The 18,689-nt window shown below is 36.6% G+C and overlaps 2 protein-coding genes across 4 annotated transcripts in view; one reads left to right on the forward strand and one right to left on the reverse strand.

The window, feature by feature from the left end:
* Positions 1 to 18,689, reverse strand: part of CLEC12A (C-type lectin domain family 12 member A) — a 95,357-nt gene that overhangs the window by 51,356 nt on the left and 25,312 nt on the right. The window contains exon 1 of one of the 2 annotated variants that reach the window (XM_063639673.1): positions 10,180 to 10,201. The exons of the other annotated variant lie outside the window; for it this stretch is intronic. The gene's annotated coding sequence lies outside the window, so the exon portion shown is untranslated. Of the gene's footprint in view, positions 1 to 10,179; positions 10,202 to 18,689 lie in introns of those variants that run through there. 2 annotated transcript variants of the gene reach the window in all.
* CLEC2A (C-type lectin domain family 2 member A) overlaps positions 12,907 to 18,689 on the forward strand; it is a 30,771-nt gene continuing 24,988 nt past the window's right edge. Inside the window, exon 1 of one of the 2 annotated variants that reach the window (XM_055277002.2) lies at positions 12,907 to 13,001. In XM_055277002.2, coding sequence (XP_055132977.1) covers positions 12,947 to 13,001 — 55 coding nt within the window. In that variant the 5' untranslated portion in view covers positions 12,907 to 12,946. The remainder of the gene's footprint in view (positions 13,002 to 18,689) is intronic. The other variant, XM_055277001.1, reaches the window with a different exon arrangement.

Genomic DNA, 18,689 nt, shown 5'->3' on the forward strand with positions numbered 1-18,689 from the left:
ATTACATAATTTCAGATGCGTAAGTCCCATAAGAGTAGGTATTTCTGTATGTTATGTAGGCTATTCGTAGAGCTACAAAAATGTCTGGCATGTAGTAGGTGCTCAATCGGTAGTTGTTGACTGCGTAAATGAAAGAACGAATTAATTAGTAAATAAATGAGAAAACTGGCTTTCTGGTGACCCAAGTTTTGAATTAAGCATTTGGGTCTTATATTGGTTACTGATTTGAATTTGATATTTTAAAATAATTTTGAACATGACACTTTCAAATAACTTTGATAACTTGATTTTTTCACTTCACTCTCAGGTCTCAACTATATAGAACCATATTGCTAGTTGATCCTTCCCATTGAGGATTTTCCCACTCACAGATTTGAAGATGAACCAGTTATTTATTTTATCTGTGGGTAGGAGGTGCTCTCAGAGCTTGTTTCTTTCAGGATTATACCTTAACAAGTAACTTCCTTTATCTAGTGCAGTAACTTAAGGAGAGAAAGTGGAGAGTAAAAAGGGAAATTTTAGCATTGTTTTCTCTCAGTGTTTCTTGTTTCATAAAGGACAAGGAAACAGCGCCTCCTTCTAGAGAAATGCTGTCTTTGAAAGACAATATAGTCTCAGTTAAGTTGATGATAGGAACCAGCTCACTGAAGTTATGAATATAGAAAAATTTGTTTATTTACACTGCAGCTTGTTCTAGAGAGCATAGTAAATTTTAGGAAAGGAATAGATGAATAAACAAAATTCATGTAGTCTAAAAATTAGGAGGGAAAATGGCTGGAAGATACTGAATTTCTGGAATTTTGTTACTGAGTTTTTAAATTTTTCATAGATCTCATTCTCCAGTGCTTATTCCTTTCATGTTCTGTTCTCGATATTCAATTTTTTTGAACTGATGTTTAAAGTTAAGTCATTCAAATTGAATATGTAAGTAAAACACATTTAATTAGTCTGAGCTATATAATAATATTTTACTCTGAAGCTCACTCTTTCTTTCTCTGATACTTTCTTTATTCTTTTTCTCTATTATCTGTTAATTTCAGTTGGAATTCCAAGGCACCTTAGAAACAAGACATGCCTAGAAAATTTAACTATATGTCCACAAGGCTGGGACTGAATCAATAATAATTGCTTCTTTCAATCTGAACATGAAACAACTTGGATCAATGGCTGAGAAAACTGCAAAAGTTATGGATCTCTGGCCAGGCTCAACTCTCAGAATGAAATGGTTAGATATCTCCTTTGCAATATTAATCTCATTTAATAGCTACTAAAAGACAGGCACACTCCTAGGGTGTAATACATTAGCAAACCAAAGAATCAAAGATCTTTGCCCTTGTGGAGTTTACATCCTAGGGGAAGAGATAAGCAATGAAAAATTATCTTATTAAATATGTAAGTTATATATTGTGTTAGAAGTTGGAAAGTTTTATGCAAAAATAAATACAAATTAAGGGATATAATGAGTTCTCCAAGTGGGTTTACTGCAGGTAAGATTATATCCCAATAAGATGGTGATATTTTAGCAAGGATGTGAAGCAGGTAAGGGACTATCTGGAAGTGAACTTTCCAGGAAAGGAAAATGGCTAGAGTGTGTGTCTTAAGGCCCGTGAATGTCTGGAATATTCAAGGAACAGAAAAGAAGCAGCCAGTCAGTGTATCTAAAATGAGGCAGCAAGTGAAGAATGTGGATCATTAGGGTCTTGCAAGCTATTGTAAAGAGTCTAGTTTTTGCTCCAAATAAAATAGGGAGATACTGCCAAATTATGAGGGAAAATGTAATAGGATCTGACTTAAGTTTTAAAAGAATCATAATCCTTGCTGTGATGTGATTGGCTACTGAGTGGCAAATATGAAAGGAGGGAATCATGTTATAAGGCCTTTGCAGTAACCGTGCAAGATAATAATGGACTTAAACAGGGTCAATGGCACTGGAGGGAGTGAGAATGAGAAAACTAGAAGAGATCTATAACAGCACTCTGTATTTTGTAAAAGGAATCTTTGATGCATTATCTGGGTCCGTCTTTATATTGGTTTGAACTGAGCAAGCACAATGCAAACAAAACGTGGATGTGGGCAGATGGAGCTACATTCAGCAATTGGTAAGCCTTACTAACATGTATTTACTATTAAATGTGTAAAGTGCGGTAAAGATTCTGAGTCTATAATTGGCTTCCTCCATAGATTCCTCCACATCATCCCGCCAAAAGGCCCTCAAAAAATAGATGCTGAAGAGAATATTTAGACAAAGTTATGGTTTTTAGTGAGAGTTGGCATCACATACCAACATTTACGTATATATGTTGAATTGGTATATACCACATGTGAGTCACAAGTGTTCCCTTTATCCTGAACTGGATCCAAGTCTAAGCAGTTTGATCCTTTCCTCTTTCGACCTGGGACCTTGCCTTTTGTTTTTTTGTTGTTCCTTTGGCCTTTCATTGATGGGAGAGCATTAAAGGGTATACTGAAGCCTACACTTTCCACACCCACCAGTGGCCTGACATGGACGAGAGTAAGTTAAGAAGAGAACATGTTTGCCTCAGTTTACCTTTGTTTAAAATTCAAGAACTTCTTTATATTCCATAGCTTGAAAAAACTCATCATACACTTAGAATCTGTTTTGTTCTTAAAACACTTAAAAATTTCTCCAACGTCAGGGTGGAGAAAGTCATATAAAGGATATTGAGTTCTTAATATTCTTTGGTGAACTAAAGGTGACCACTAGCTACCATTTAATGACTGCCCACTTTGTAATAGATACTGGTTCTGTAGCACTCCATGCCAGATATTACATGTTGTATATAATATAATAAAATTAGTAGCAGAAGTTTCTAAATTTGAGATAATTCTCTTATGATTATTATATTTACATTCAATTTGGGGTGAAAATGCACAATGATTTGAGAGTGATAATGTACCCAATATTATATTTTATCTTTGAAAAATGTAAACAATATGACATAGATTAAACTTTCTGACTATAAAACATAATGTTATATTTTCTTGAAAGAAAATATTAACAGCTTAATGTGGCATTACATATTATATATAGGCCCATCAAAAAATGAGACAGGAGTTAACACTGGTGTATTAATTTGCTAGGTCTGCTGTAATAAATGCCACTGAATGGGTGGCTTAAAGACAGCTCTGGAGGCCATTAAGTCCAGGATCAAGGTGTTAGTAGGGCTGGTTTCTTTTGAGGCCCTTCTTCTTGGCTTGCAGATGGCTGTCTTCTCACTCTGTCTTCATGTGGCCTGCCTTCTGTACACACTCAAGTCTGTGTCTAACTTATTTCTTCTTATAGGGACGTCAGTCATATTGGATTAAGGTGCACCCTAAAGACCTTTTCTTACCTCAATCACTTCTTTTTTTTAAAAAAAACAAATACCTTATCTCCAAATCTGTTACATTCTCAGGTACTGGGAGTTAGGCATTTAATGTATGAAATTTGGAATCCTATAGTTCAGCCCATAATGGTTGTTATTAGTTGGCACTATGGATTGGATAAGCATAAAAATACACATATGTTTTGGGAATGGGCAGGATAAAAATTTGAAGTTACCCTAGAAGTTAAGAAAGTGTACACCAGTACTGTGAAGTTCCCCCAAATAATTACAGTATAACCAGAAATGTATCATGATTAACCATCCTATTTTCCCCCATTTTGAATTTTGAATTTCACATGTTTATATGTATGGCATAAAATATAAATGTAGGAAATCTTTTCTTTCGATTTTATTTATGTTTACTTATGTGTATCATAATTTATTGAGTAAAGAATACCTGTTTCACTACAGTGATGGTGATAAAGAGTGGCCAAATGAACATTTATTTCAGCAGTAATAGACCAATTTTGTAATATATGAAAGGTATGTTCAATGAAATGTCAGTTACACTCCCCATCTTTATAATTTCTAAATGGCTAAACACATTGATATATCAATGTTTATTCTACAGTATAAAGGGAAGAATCCAATCCATCACAAAATGATTTACAATGTTTGCTATAGTATCAACAGCGTAAATTTCCAGGACTGTGTTGTTAGGCACTGAAGTCACATAGTGTCCTTTTCTTCCTACCATCAGGGTCCTGAGGTAAAGTTTGGAGAAAGATAGGAGGAGAGCAACAGCTTATTTCACTTCCTCTACTCCTTCCACATTGCACGTGTTTTAGAAACAGGGCTAATGAAATTTACATTCTATTTTCGAGGCTGTGCTCAGTTACTTCTCAGGAGGTCCAATAAATAAAGAATTAATCTATTTGTTTTGTTCCAGGTTCAGTATTGAAGAAGGTGGTGATTGTGCCTTCATACATAAGACAGGCATAAGTAGTGCCAATTGTAATGATACAAAAAAAAAGATATGTTCACAGCAGAAAAAGCTACTGTCCTTAGATAAAGGGTTCTCTCATACAGGAAATAAAATAATTAACAAAAACCCGTCCTTTTTATGTATCATAAATGAATATAGATGTGTTTCTCTTCCTGTGAAACATGTTTTGATTGATGAGAATTTAAATAATATTCATCTTCATTTAAATAATTATCAAGAAACCTAGAAATTAAAATGAGTTTTTACATGGTGTTGCTAGATTATATAAATTGTTGCATCTAAACCCATGGGCATAATGGTGATCTTGGTCAGAACTGATTTATCAGCAGTTCCTTGGTTGAACAAATTGAAAGGTAAAGGGAAGGGAGTGAAAGATACCTCCACTTGACTGAAATTCTATTAAATATGACTAAAAGAGATAAAAAGATATGCAAAATTTGGTAAGCATCCAGTGCTTCACTCATCTTAGTGGTATGTCACTCATTTAAGCGAACTAACATTCAACCCAGCAATCCCATTACTGGGCTTATACCCAAAGGAATATAAGTCAGTCTACCATAAAAACATATGTGTTGAGTACGTTCATTGCAGCACTATTCAAAATAGCAAAGACATGGAATCAACTTAGATGCTCATCAATGGTAGACTGGATAAAGAAAATACGGTACATCTACACCATGAAATACTACCCAGCCGTAAAAAAGAATGAGATCATGTGCTTTGCAGCAACATGGATAGAGCTGGAGGTTGTTCTATGAAATGAACTAATGCAGGAACAGAAAACCAAATACCATGTGTTCTCACGTATAAGTAGGAGCTAAACATTGAGTACACATGGACACAAGGGAACAAACGGCATCAGGGCCTACTTGAGGGTAGAGGGTGGAAAGAAGGTGAGGAATGAAATACTGTCTATCAGGTACTATGCTTATTACCTGAGTAATGAAATAATTTGTACTCCAAACCTCCATGACCTATATAACATGACCATTTACCTGTATAACAAACCTGTACATATACTCCTGAAACTAAAAGTTAAAAAATAAAATTTGGAAAGAAGGTCCCTGGGAGAAATACTCAGAGGTTGCTTAGGGTCTCTGACCTTGCATCACCATCAGAGACCAAATTTCCTGGAAATATTGAGCCACGTACAACTTCTCATGATTCCCTAGGTCTTTAGTCAAGTTATGAAACTAGCGAATTATTTACATTAAGTCGGTTTGTTGTTGCTGTTGTTGCTGAAACTAGTGAAAGCATCGACTTTTGTGCTATGAGTCATGGGAGCAAAAAGTGAGTATTTAGAGATGGAGAGGACCACGAAGAAGGAAGCCCTGGTGACTTGAAGAAATCATGGAGAGTTCTCTGGATTCTCACAAACCTATGGGGTTTAGATTCCAGGTAATACTTACACAGGTCTCAGAAGGACAGAGGGCAAGGGTTAACATCTGGCTGTTATTAAAAGTCTCTGCACCTCTTAATATTTTACTTTGGCCTAGTTTTCTTTTCTTCACTTTTACATTTCCTGATATAATGAGTAATTCTCTTTTGAGTATTAACTTGTACCATGAACTATGCTAAATATTTTTACCCCTAAATGATGAATAATTTTTATCATTTTTTGCTTAAATAAATGAGCAAATGAAAAATTGTCTACCTGGGATTATAGTAAATGGTAGAACCATATTTTAAGTTCAGCTGGGTCTCACACACATTACAGACATTCAAACAATATGGAAAATAATATTGAAAAAATAGATGGTTGGCTGGGCGCGGTGGCTCACGCCTGTAATCCCTGCACTTTGGGAGGCTGAGGTGGGCGGATCACGAGGTCAGGGGATCGAGACCATCCTGGGTAAGATGGTGAAACCCCATCTCTACTAAAAAATAGAAAAAATTAGCAAGGCGTGGTGGCAGGCGCCTATACTCTCAGCTACTCGGGAGGCTGAGGCAGGAGAATGGTGTGAACCCGGGAGGCGGAGCTTGCAGTGAGCCGAGATCGCGCCACTGCACTCCAGCCTGGGCAACAGAGTGAGACTCCGTCTCAAAAAAAAAAAAAAAAGAAGGGAAAAAATATATGGTATGTTTAGCATCATCAGATGCAAATTTTGTCAGCATCTTCTCATCTTCTCATTCTCTATGGGGCCGGGATTTAATAGTGTGTAAATTGTGTTAGCGGGTTAAATGCAGGTGTTATTAAATTATAATTTACATGCTGTACAAGAACAAAATAATCCTAAAATTTTCAGATTATTGTGCAACAAAAAATGGCCATCGTTAGCAAAAGGATGATGGGGAATGAGACTTATGCATTTTTAACGTCATTAAACATTTCCATTAGCCATCTCTGGAGTGGTGACTATCACATTAGAAGGGGACTGCTTTGCATCTCCTAATGATGACATTTCTATCAAGCTGTACTGAAATAGAAATAATGTTAAAAGGAGTCAGAGCGCCCAGTGGAGAAAATTTGACAGGTAAAGAAGAAAAGAGGAAGGAACAAATAATGGGCTACGGGTTGAATTTTATGAACGTGAGCAGAACTTTGGACATTTTTAAGTATACTTATTCGGCTAGGTGAGTGGATTTCATCCCCTTCCAACTTATTCGGAGGACAGTACCCAGAGTGAACATATTAAATGTATGTCAGATCACACTGCTATTCTGCTCAAAATAATTTTCCATCTTCCCATTTCACTTAGAATATTAGCCAGAGGCCTCAGAAAGGCAAAAACAGAATTACCCTGTTGGTACTTAGCTGAACTCTTCTCTCACTGTTCTCTTCCTCCAGACACAGCTGGCTTCCTCACTCTTTCTGGAATGTGCCGGGCATGCAGGAAAGCTTTTATTTAAAGAATGGGCTGGGCATGGTGGCTCACACCTGTAATCCTAGCACTTTGGGAGGCTGAGGCGGGTGGATCACCTGAGGTCAGGAGTTGGAGACCAGCTGGACCAACATGGAGAAGCCCCATCTCTACTAAAAATACAAAATTAGCCAGGCATGGTGGTGCGTGCCCATAATCCCAGCTACTCAGGAGGCTGAGGCAGGAGAATCACTTGAACCCAGGAGGTGGAGGTTGCATGAGCCGACATCGCACCATTGCATTCCAGCCTGGGCCACAGGACAGAAACTCCATCTCAAAAAAAAAAAGACACTGTGCTTCTGGAAATAACCTAATTATTACCAGAGGAAGGAATTCATGTCTATGCCATACAAGAGCTTTCACCCTTTAGAAGTGTTTTACTGAAGGTCACACACACACACACACACACTGATCAAATTGCGGAATTCTCTGAAGCATTCAGAGAATGGCATTTATTCTGGCAAGAACTGTGCAAATTGTTACAAGAAACATAAGGGATGGCAAGTATGAACAATTGTATTTCAACAGATGCAGGAAGCAGTTGAAATATGGCTTCTCAACATCTGGGGCTTGCACACTTGCCATCTGGAAACCAGATTGGGTCAGTTACATGTGGAAAGGAGTAAGTTATTGCCAGACCACATTTCCATATTAAAAGAAGTCTCCATTACCAGGTTCTTTCTTTAAAGACACCAAATAGACCAGTGAGTTACTAAAAATGGAAGGAGGTCGTGAGAAAGCAAGTCATACTATGAACAGGACCTCACCTTATGAATTGCCTCTCTAGCAAAATCAACTGCAGAAAGGAAAGACACTGTCTGTTAAATGAAAGGTAATAAATGGAATTCGCAGGTGGACAAAAATACCTCCTAAAATCCTGTAACCCAGCAGGGTACAGATGAGACACGCCCTATGCAGATACAGTGTGCAACTACCAGTGTGACTCTGAGTGCCTGTTTTCTGTCTCTGCACCGAAGCACCAAAAGCAAAGATTCCAGGCTGAAGCAAATATTTTTCTTTCTTTTTTTTTTTTTTTTTTTTTTTTTTTTTTTTTTTGAGATGCAGTCTCGCTCTGTCACCCAGGCTGGAGTGCAGTGGCGCGATCTCCGCTCACTGCAAGCTTCGTCTCTGGGGTTCACGCCATTCTCCTGCCTCAGCCTCCCCGAGTAGCTGGGACTACAGGCACCCGTTTCCACGCCCGGCTAATTTTTTGTATTTTTAGTACAGGCAAGGTTTCACTGTCTTAGCCAGGATGGTCTTGATCTCCTGACCTCGTGATCCGCCTGCCTCGGCCTCCCAAAGTGCTGGGATTACAGGCGTGAGCCACCGCGCCCAGCCCCAAATATGTTGTTTTATCTGTTAATGAGAGCAGGGAGCTCAAACTAGGGAAAGGTGTAAATAAACAGGATCATTTCCATTTATAATACAAGGAGGCAAATTAGTTGAGATTATTACATAGGTAATTGACGAGGATTTGATTAGCCAATGGATGTAACGTGCCTAACATGGAGTAAACAGACAGTACCTAGTGCCTATACCTGAACACATTTGGAAACATGGGGTATTTATTATTTGAGCAAAGACCTCCAGCAGGCTTAAACTCTTTGGACAAAAAGCTAATGTCAAATACTGAACAAAGGAAGTTGCTAGAGGAGTGTCTTACTCATTTCTTTTGAAAATCCTAGTAGACTTTTTGAAATCTCACTTTAGTACTTCGTATCTTCTGTAATTTGGTGTGAAAACTTCAATTTTCACATCTACACATATAAGCACTCACACAGATACATTTACTGAAATATAGATGCCTGTATTCATATATTCTAGAACACATAAATACCTGTCTATCAACTGAAAATACATATATACACATATATGCATATGCCACATATTTAGACATATATAGACATACATTAATATATTTACATGTATATGCACAAATATAAATGTGCATATAAAATACATAGTGTATTTATATAGTAAATATATATAGTATATTTACTATATAAAATATATATAGTAAAAAACTGAATTGGCTATATCTACTAGAAGATAAAGTAGACTTCCATAGAAGGCACATTGCTATGGATAAAGAAGCACATTTCATAATGATAAATAGGTCAATTCATCAAGAGAACATAATCATAATTGTGTGTGCATCTAATAAGAGAGATTTAAAATACAAGAAACAAAAACTGAATTGAAAGGAGAAGTAGACAAACACAATTATAACTGAGAATTTCAACCAGCTTCTGCCAGTTATTGATAGAATAATTAGAGAGTAATTTATAGAAGAAGGCTGAACAACACCATTAACCAAACTTTCATTAATACTTATGAAATACCCACCCAACAATAGCAGAATTTACTTCTTTTATCAAGTTCATGCAAAAAAATCAAGACAGACCATACCTGGGTCACAAAAAACATTAAATAAATGCCAAAGAATTTTTAAAAATTGAAGTATTCCTTTAATCACAACTGAATCAAACTAGGAACCAGTAACCCACATTATATCTGGAAAATCCCCACATATTTAGAATGCAAAAACATACCCCAAATTAATGCATAGGAAAAAGAAGAAATTACAAGGAAAATTATAAAATATTTTGAACTGAATGTAAATGTGAACACAACATCGTTTTGTGGGATGAAGCTAAAAGAGTGCATAGGAGGAAATGGAGAGCAAAGCAGTCTAATATTAGAAATGGAGAAAAGCCTTAAGTTAATCTAGGCTTCTATATTAAAAGAGAAAAACGAGAAAACTAAACCTAATGTAGAAAAGAATGAAGTGAAAACAATGAAATAAAAACGAGAAAACTAAAAGAGAAAATTAATGGAAACAACACCTGATGTTTTGGAAAGATCAACTTTTATACAGTTCAAAGATGGATAAACATCTAGCCAGATCAGTAAACTAAGACTAAGAATAGAAGGAAACTTTCCCAAGCTGATAAATAGCGTCTTCAAAACCCTACACTTAGCATACCTTATGATAGAAGATAATGGTTTCCTCCTAAGACTGGAGACATTGCAGGAATAGGAAATCTTCCCCTTTCATTCGACAATTATGCTGGTGCTAGCAGTAAAAGAAGGCAAGAAAAAGAAACAAAAGGAATGCTTATTAGAAAAGAAGTAAAATGGCCTTTATTCACGGTGGCATAAACACTTCTGCAGGAAATCCTAAGGAAGCTAAAAAACAGATAATAGAAAGAATAAGTGAATAGTTCAGCAAAGTCTGAAGATGCAAAGTAAATAAACAAAAATAAATTACATTCCTACATCCTAACAATTGACAATTGGATTTTTTTTTTTTTGAGACAGAGTCTCACTCTGTCGCCCAGGCTGGAGTGCTGCAGTGCTGTGGCGCGATCTCGGCTCACTGCAAGCTCCGCCTCCCGGGTTCACGCCACTCTCCTGCCTCAGCCTCCCAAGTAGCTGGGACTACAGGCACCTGCCACCACGCCCGGCTAAATTTTTGGTTTTTTTTTTTTAGTAGAGACGGGGTTTCACCATTCTAGCCAGGATGGTCTCAATCTCCTGACCTCGTGATCCACCTGCCTTGGCCTCCCAAAGTGCTGGGATTACAGGAGTGAGCCACCACGGCCAGACAATTGGAAATTTAAGTTCACTCTATAATACCATTTGCACTGATATCAAAAATATAAAATACGTGGGGATAAAAATGATGACGTATGTGCAAAAGTTGTATACTAAAAACTCTAAAACATTGCTGAGTACTAATTAAAGGAGACTGAATTTTCAGCTAAGTGACAAAGTAATTCAAAAAAGAAAGATAATCTCAGCAAATGGTCCTGGAACAACGGGATATTCATATTTTGGAAATTTTACATCGATTTTTATGCAAAGTATCACATATGCAAAGCTTTTATCAAAATGAGCCAAAAACCTAAATATGAGAGCTAAAAGTTTAAAAAGTCCAGAAAAAAATGGGGTAATCTTTGTGACCTTGAGATAGGCAAAGGTTTCACAGAGAAGATACAAAACTCATACACATGGAAAGAATGATAAATTTGGCTTTATTTAAAAGAAATACTTTTGACATTTCAAAAAAAACTGTGAAGAAGTAAATAATAAAGTCACACAATGGGAAAGAACATTTGCAAAACATATATACAATGAGTGACTCATATCCAATATTCAAAAAGAACTCATAACTTAATAATAGGCAACCCAATGAAAAACTGGCAAAGTATTGCACAAACATGTCACCAAGGAAGACATATGATCAATATGCACACAAAAAGATACTCAACATGATTAGTTGCTAGAGGAATGTAAACTGAAACCATATGCGAGATCAATACATATGTAGTAGAAGAGCTAAAATTAAAACAGATAGACAATAACAAGTGGTGTTGAAGATATGAAGTAACTGGAACTGTCTCATATATTGTTGATGGAAACTGAATCTCATACACCTACTTTGGAAGACAGTTTGACAGTTTTTTTTTTTTTTTTTTGAGACCGGTCTTGTTCAGTTGCCCAGGCTGGAGTGCAGTGGCACGATCTTGGCTCACTGCAAGCTCCGCCTCCCGGTTCACACCATTCTCCTGCCTCAGCCTCCTGAGTAGCTGGGACTACAGGTGCCCACCACAATGCCCGGCTAATTTTTTGTATTTTTAGTAGAGACGGGGTTTCACCATGTTAGCCAGGATGGTCTCGATCTTCTAACCTCGTGATCCGCCCGCCTTGGCCTCCCCAAGTGCTGGGATTGCAGGCGTGAGCCACCGCGCCCGGCCAGTTTGACAACTTTTTATAAACATACTTATATGATGCAGCAATTCAATTTCCGGGAATTTATCCAAGAGAAAACTTGCTCACACAAAAATGCTTGTGTACAGCAGTTTCATACATAACAGTCACACCCTAGAAACAAAAGTCCATCAACTAGTGATCGAAGAGATAATTTCTGGTATAACATACAATGGGAATACTACTAAGAAATAAAAGGGAATGAACTACTTACATGCACAACAACTTGAGTGAATCTCAAAAGCATTATAAATGAAATAAGCAAAAGACAAGACACTACATATTATGACACCATTTATACAAAATTCTATGAAAGGGGCTGGCCGTGGTGGCTCACGCCTGTAATCCCAGCACTTTGGGTGACTGAAGCCAGAGGATCACTTAAGCCCAGGAGTTCAAGACCAGTCTGGGCAATATAATGAGACCTAGTCTCTACAAAAAATAAAATTAGCAGGGCATGATGGTGCGCGACTGTAGTCCCAGCTACTTGGGTGGCTAGGGCAGGCGGATTGCTTGAGCCGAGGAGGTCAAGGTTGCAATGGGCCGAGTTTTCCCCACTGCACTCCAGTCTGGGCAAACACAGTGAGACCCTGTCTCAAAAAAAAAAAAAAAAATTCCATGAAAGGAAAAACTATGTTGATATAAAGCAAATTAATGCTTGCCAGGGTCCAGGGTCAGAAAAGATAGTGATTACAAAAGGAAAAAAAGAAAGATGATGGAAATGTTCCATAGCATGGTTGTTGTGGTGTTTATATGATTGACTTTACGATCCTTTTGTTACTGATGAGTTAATTTTTAAATTCCTTCCCTAAACTAACAAGTCTGCCTACTTTTATCTTTGATCTAAAATTAGTACTGACATTTTCCATTTGGATTTGGTGAGTCTCTTTGGACTGAAGCTTGCTCTGTGCCTAAGTAAGTGACGTACATAAAAAGCTTTCTAGTCCTCTCCTACTATCTCCATCAGTTAGCACATTGCTATGAATAATCCAGAGCTACGGGATGGCAGAGCTGATGGCTTCATACATCGGATAAGTAAGTTTTATAGAGTGAATGAGAAGGAACTAAAGGAAAGATAAAACAAAATACAGGACAGCTTAAAAATGTGGACTCTACTTACCGTGAAAGTCTACTAAAGTAAGTGAGGGATGGGGAAGCACTTCTGGAGAATTGTGGAAGCCTGCTAGAGCATGTAGAGTTTTATGTCTGCAAGAGAGGGTATAAGCTTGTGTGAAAGAAGGTTTTGGGAGAGAATTTTATGGTACGTGTATTATATCTCAATAAGAATGTTTTTAAAATGTACTTTCACAGGAAAAAAATTGCTTAACAATTTTATACAGAATAAAAAGCAAATGCTTCACTCTGGAAGGAGGCTTGATGATTGTGACTTAATGAGACTGAAAAGAACTTTTCAAAAATTGTTAAGATTCAGCTAAGGATAACAATGAAGTTTGTTTTCAGTGGATTGAAACATAAACAAACCAATAAATAAAAACAAGGTACACATACAAACACCCGCCATTCACAATAGTTCTAAGGGTTTATGTTAAAGAAAACGAATGAATTGTATGCCAAATGACTGGAATAGGAAGCCTGCCAAAACTTTAAGATAAAGACAGTGAAGAGATAAAAAGTAAAATCTTGAAATGAGTTACGGACTCCAGCTGAAACCACTGTTAGAGTTTACTGATATGAATTCCCAGGGCAATTGGGATAATTCTTTTAATAATAAGTAAGCCTGATACTCTTAAGGGTTGAAGAGACCTCAGTAGCTACCTAGTAAAACTTTTCATCTACTGTGCCATTTCTAGCTACATTTCTAGCAGCCTATACTAGAATGTTTTCAGTGATAATATCTCTCCGTCTTAGAAGACTTTCCATTTTAATTTAAGGACGTTCTAGTTAGGAGTTTCTTTAGGGTAAGGTTAAATTTACTTCCTTGTATATTCTAACTATTGGTCATAGTTACGAACTCTTGATCTATGAAAACCTCATAAGAAAATTGTTAAAAATTATTCTACATTTTACACAGTTGGACATTAGTATTACAAAAAGAAATAAGATTCCATTTCTTTCTCCAAATAAATTAGTCAGGCTTGTCTGGGTAACAGATTTAAGAGTTTAGAGAGTAAAAAGTGGAAGAAAATTTATCTCACTGCCTAACGAAAAGAGACAAAACATGAAGTACTGTGAAGCATTTACTGGAAGATTATGAGAAAGCCGGGCTGCAGGAATCATTAGAACATCTATTCTGAGAATTTAATTAAAGCATAATAAAAATGTTCCAAAAGAAAAGATATTAATAAAATGAAGAAGGGCCAAGAACACAATAAAAACCAAGTGAAAATAATAGTTATAGAAATATAATGTTTGAAATAAAGAACATTTTGAGGAGTTAATTAGTAGAATGGACGCGGATTAAGAATGAATAAGACCTAGGAGACGCTATTAAAAACATGACAGAAAACAATTAGAAAATATAAAATAAAAGCTGAGAGATATGAAAAATAGAAGTAGAAATGCCACCTTCCAGATAACAAGAATCTGAAACAGAGAGAGAGAGAAAAAGAATAGTGGATAGGAAATATTTGAAGAAATAATATTCCAACTTCTAAAATTAATAAAAGCCAAATACCTCAAACTGAAACTTCAAAAGTGTGCAAACAAAATAGATAAGAAAAAACATGCATCTTGGCACAATAGAGTGATATAAAAATATACAAAATTTAAAAATGAGGTAATAGGAGATGTTAGTGAAAAAGGGAAGAAATGAGAGGGATAACAAATCAAATGGTGGCTATTAGAAAAGACTAGAGAACTAGATGGCTAAAAGTTTGCAGAAGAAGATACAATAAAGAAAATATCCAAAAAGTACAAATAATCACAAAAACCACAAATATTAAAATTTAATAAAACATTATGGAAATAATTCATCAATTATTATGGGGCAAACTCTGTTCCCTTAAAATTTTATATATTGAAGCTCTAATCCCCTCTACCTCAGAATGTGATCTGGTTTGGAGATAGTGTCTTTATCACGTTAAAATTAGGTCGGTAGGGTGGGACCTAATTTAATATTACTGGTGTTCTCATAAAAAAGGAAAATTTAGAGACAGACCCATATACAGGGAGAGCACCATCTTCAAGCCAAGGAGAACGGCCTGGAACAGATTCTTTCCTTACAGGCCTCACAAGGAACCCATCCGACCAACATCTTAATTTCAGACTTCTTGTCTCCAGAACTGTACGACAATACATTCCTGTTAATTTTAGCCGCCCAGTTTGTGACAACTTGTTATGGCAGGCCTAGCAAACTAAAACACTAATGCATTTATAAATACAAAAAAAAGAATGTAGAGGTCTAAAAAAAATAAAATGCCAAAATGTAATGAGAATAAATAATTATAGAATTATAGAAATTAAAAATAAATGAATTGAAAAGGCAACTAAAATAGAGTAATCTACTGATCTTCCAAGAAATAGCTAATTTTTGTATTGGACATCTTGCTTCAAAAAATAGCAAAAACCCGATTTAATAGACTTTTTGATTTCCAAACAAAGTCGGAACAAGACAAAAAGAAACAGACTCATCTTCTTATGAAATTAGAAGTAGAAATTCCAAGAAAATATTTATTTACTATATACAACAAAGCAGTTAAAAATTCATATTCAAGAAGATTTATCTTAGGAATGCTTTGATATCAGAATATCAGTGCAAGCTACCCCATTGAAAATTTTTGAAAGTCCACATGATTATTCAGTAAGTGCATTTGATAACAATAAGAAAACATATAACATTCAATGTCTATCTGAGATAAGTCCCTCTTAAGAAACTAGGAATAGAAAAATTCTTTTCTAAATTGCTAATGTTGTATGTTAAATTTATACAGCATTTTTACAGTGCTTAATAATGAAAATTTAAACATTCCATTTAAGATTAAAAACAAGAAAAAACTTGTCTGAATGGTGACCTAATTGCTATATTCACCTAGGTTGCAAATTCGTGAAGAATCAGCAGCATGTTTGGCAGCTGAGTATTGGAGCCAGGAGCCTGCCATGAGGTTTTGAGAACAGAGTGCCATTTTAGAGCTGGCAGCAGCATCTCAGCCCAAGAGAAGGTTATATTCCCAGAGGATGTCAGTCCCAAGGACCAGTAGCTGCCATCAGTTTGGATTCTGAAAACTAACCAGCATCAACATTGGGTGTAGAAACATGCTTGCCTTGTGTATCAGAGGACATGCTCAGCAGATCCAAGAGATATATTTGGCAACTTTTTCTAGAAAAGGCACATTGGGTATCATTCATTACATTCTTGAGTTTTTTGGGGTTTTTTTTTTTTTTGAGACAGTCTTGCTGTGTTCCCCAGGCTGGAGTGTGGTGGCACAATCACAGCTCATTGCAGCCTCAATCACCCAGGCCTAAGCAGTCCTCCCGCCTTGTAGCTGGGACTACAGGTCACGGCACACCTGGCTAAAAATTTTTTTTGTTGTTGAGACGGATTCACTATGTTGCCCAGGCTGGTCTCAAGCCCCTGGGCTCAGATGGTCCTCCTGCCTCAGCTTCCAAAGGCACAGGCCAAGTTGTAGCTTTGTCCCTTGCCATCCTGCCCAACAGGAGGTTCTGTACCTTTTAATGAATTGACTTTCATAAATTGGTTATGTTGGTGGGCAAGTTCTTTAAGCTGGAAATTGTAAATTCCTCCTGAAATGTTTTTTCATGCAGTTACCATGAACTAATACTACAATAAAGGATGGTCTTGGGTGTCAAAAAAAAAAAAAAAAAACAAGAAAAAAATGTTCACTGTAACTACTACTGTTTAGCAATAGTGTAGTACAATGCTAAAGGTAACCAGTGATATAAGAAAACAAAAGGAATTATAAAGGAAAAGGATTGTAATGGAAGAGTTGTATCTGCAATATTTTCAGATAATTTGATTATATAAAAATAAATACCAACAGAATCAACTAAAAAACTATTCGAAATAATACCAGAGTTCAAGAAGTTTACTTAAAAGAGCACATTTAACAAATCAATGCTATTTCTGTATACTAGAAGTGTTGTTTTTATTTAGTTTTTTCAGTTTTTTTTTTTGTTGTCACTGTGAGAACAGTAGGGATGACTTCCAATCTATTGCAAATATCGCATGCCAGAACAGGAATGAAGGACATGTATTTTAATTAAAAGTAAAAACTGCTAAAGAATTTTCCAGAACACTTACACATTTTTGTACTTCAACCAGTTGTGTATGTGTTTCGGTTGTTCTATGCCTTGCTAACACCTGATACTGTCAGTCTTTTTCATTTTAACAGTGCAAGTGGCATGTAGTCATATTCCATTGTGGTTTTATTCTGCATTTTGCTTGTGACTAATAATATGGAACATCTTTTATGTGCTTATTGCTCACTTGCGTGTATTCTTTTTTAAGTATTTGTTCAAGACTTTGGTTCTTTTTTTTTTATCAAGTTGTTTGTACTTGTTTAATTTAGAGATATATCTCTAAATTACAGATCTTTTAATATTTTCGGTACTAGTCTTTTTTGCATACATGTATTGTGACTATTTTCTCCCAGTCTGTAACTTGCATATTTATATTCACAACAGTGTCTTGTATCTTGAAATGGGCAGAGGTTTAAATTTCTCTTTTTCTTTCTTTCTTTCTTTCTCTCTTTTCTTTCTTTCTTTCTCTTTTTTTTTTTTTTTTTTTTTAAGACAGAGCCTCACTCTGTCGCCCAGGCTGGAGTGCAGTGGCGCGATTCTGATCATTGCAGCCTCTGCCTCCTGGGTTCAAGTATTCTCCTGCCTCAACCTCCCGAATAGCTGGGATTACAGGTGCCTGCCATCACACCCAGCTAATTTTTTGTGTTTTTAGTAGAGAAGGAGTCTCACCATGTTGGCCAGGCTGGTCTCAAATTCCTGACCTCAGGTGATCCACCCGCCTTGGCCTCCCAAAGTGCTGGAATTACAGGCATGAGCCACTGTGCCCGGCCCTTAAATTTCAATTAAATTCAATTTATCATTTTCTTTTAATTTTACACTGTACTTTCTCTTCTCTCTTTAAGACATCTTAACTAATTCTCATGGTCACAATTTATTTTATGTTTTCTAGAAATTTTATGGTTTCAGGTTTTATGTTCAGGTCAATGATATGTCTTAAATAAACTTTGTAAACTGATGTTGTGTATGGTAAAGTCTTTTTTTCTCAGTTGTTTCAATACCATTTGTGTAAGATGTGGCTTTGCCCACAAATTACTCTTTTGAGTGTCTGAAATCTGTGCAGTGGTTTTTGTTTTTTTCTTTTTTGTTTTTTGTTTTTTTTTTTTGAGACGGAGTCTCGCTCTGTCGCCCAGGCTGGAGTGCAGTGGCGCTATCTCGGCTCACTGTAAGCTCCACCTCCCGGGTTCACGCCATTCTCCTGCCTCAGCCTCTCCAAGTAGCTGGGACTACAGGCGCCCGTCACCACGCCCGGCTAATTTTTTGTATTTTTAGTAGAGACGGGGTTTCACGGTGGTCTCGATCTCCTGACCTCGTGATTCGCCCGCCTCGGCCTCCCAAAGTGCTGGGATTACAAGCGTGAGCCACCGCGCCCGGCCTGTGCAGTGGTTTTTATCTTTTCCTCTTCCTTGTTCTTCATTTCTCCTTAATCTTGAAAAAGAAAACGCATTTTATGTTTTCTATCTTTAGCTATTGTTTCTGTTGATGTAAGATAAATTACCAAACTCTTCT

This window comes from Symphalangus syndactylus, chromosome 5 (assembly GCF_028878055.3).
Source record: "Symphalangus syndactylus isolate Jambi chromosome 5, NHGRI_mSymSyn1-v2.1_pri, whole genome shotgun sequence".
Taxonomy (NCBI): Eukaryota; Metazoa; Chordata; class Mammalia; order Primates; family Hylobatidae; genus Symphalangus; species Symphalangus syndactylus.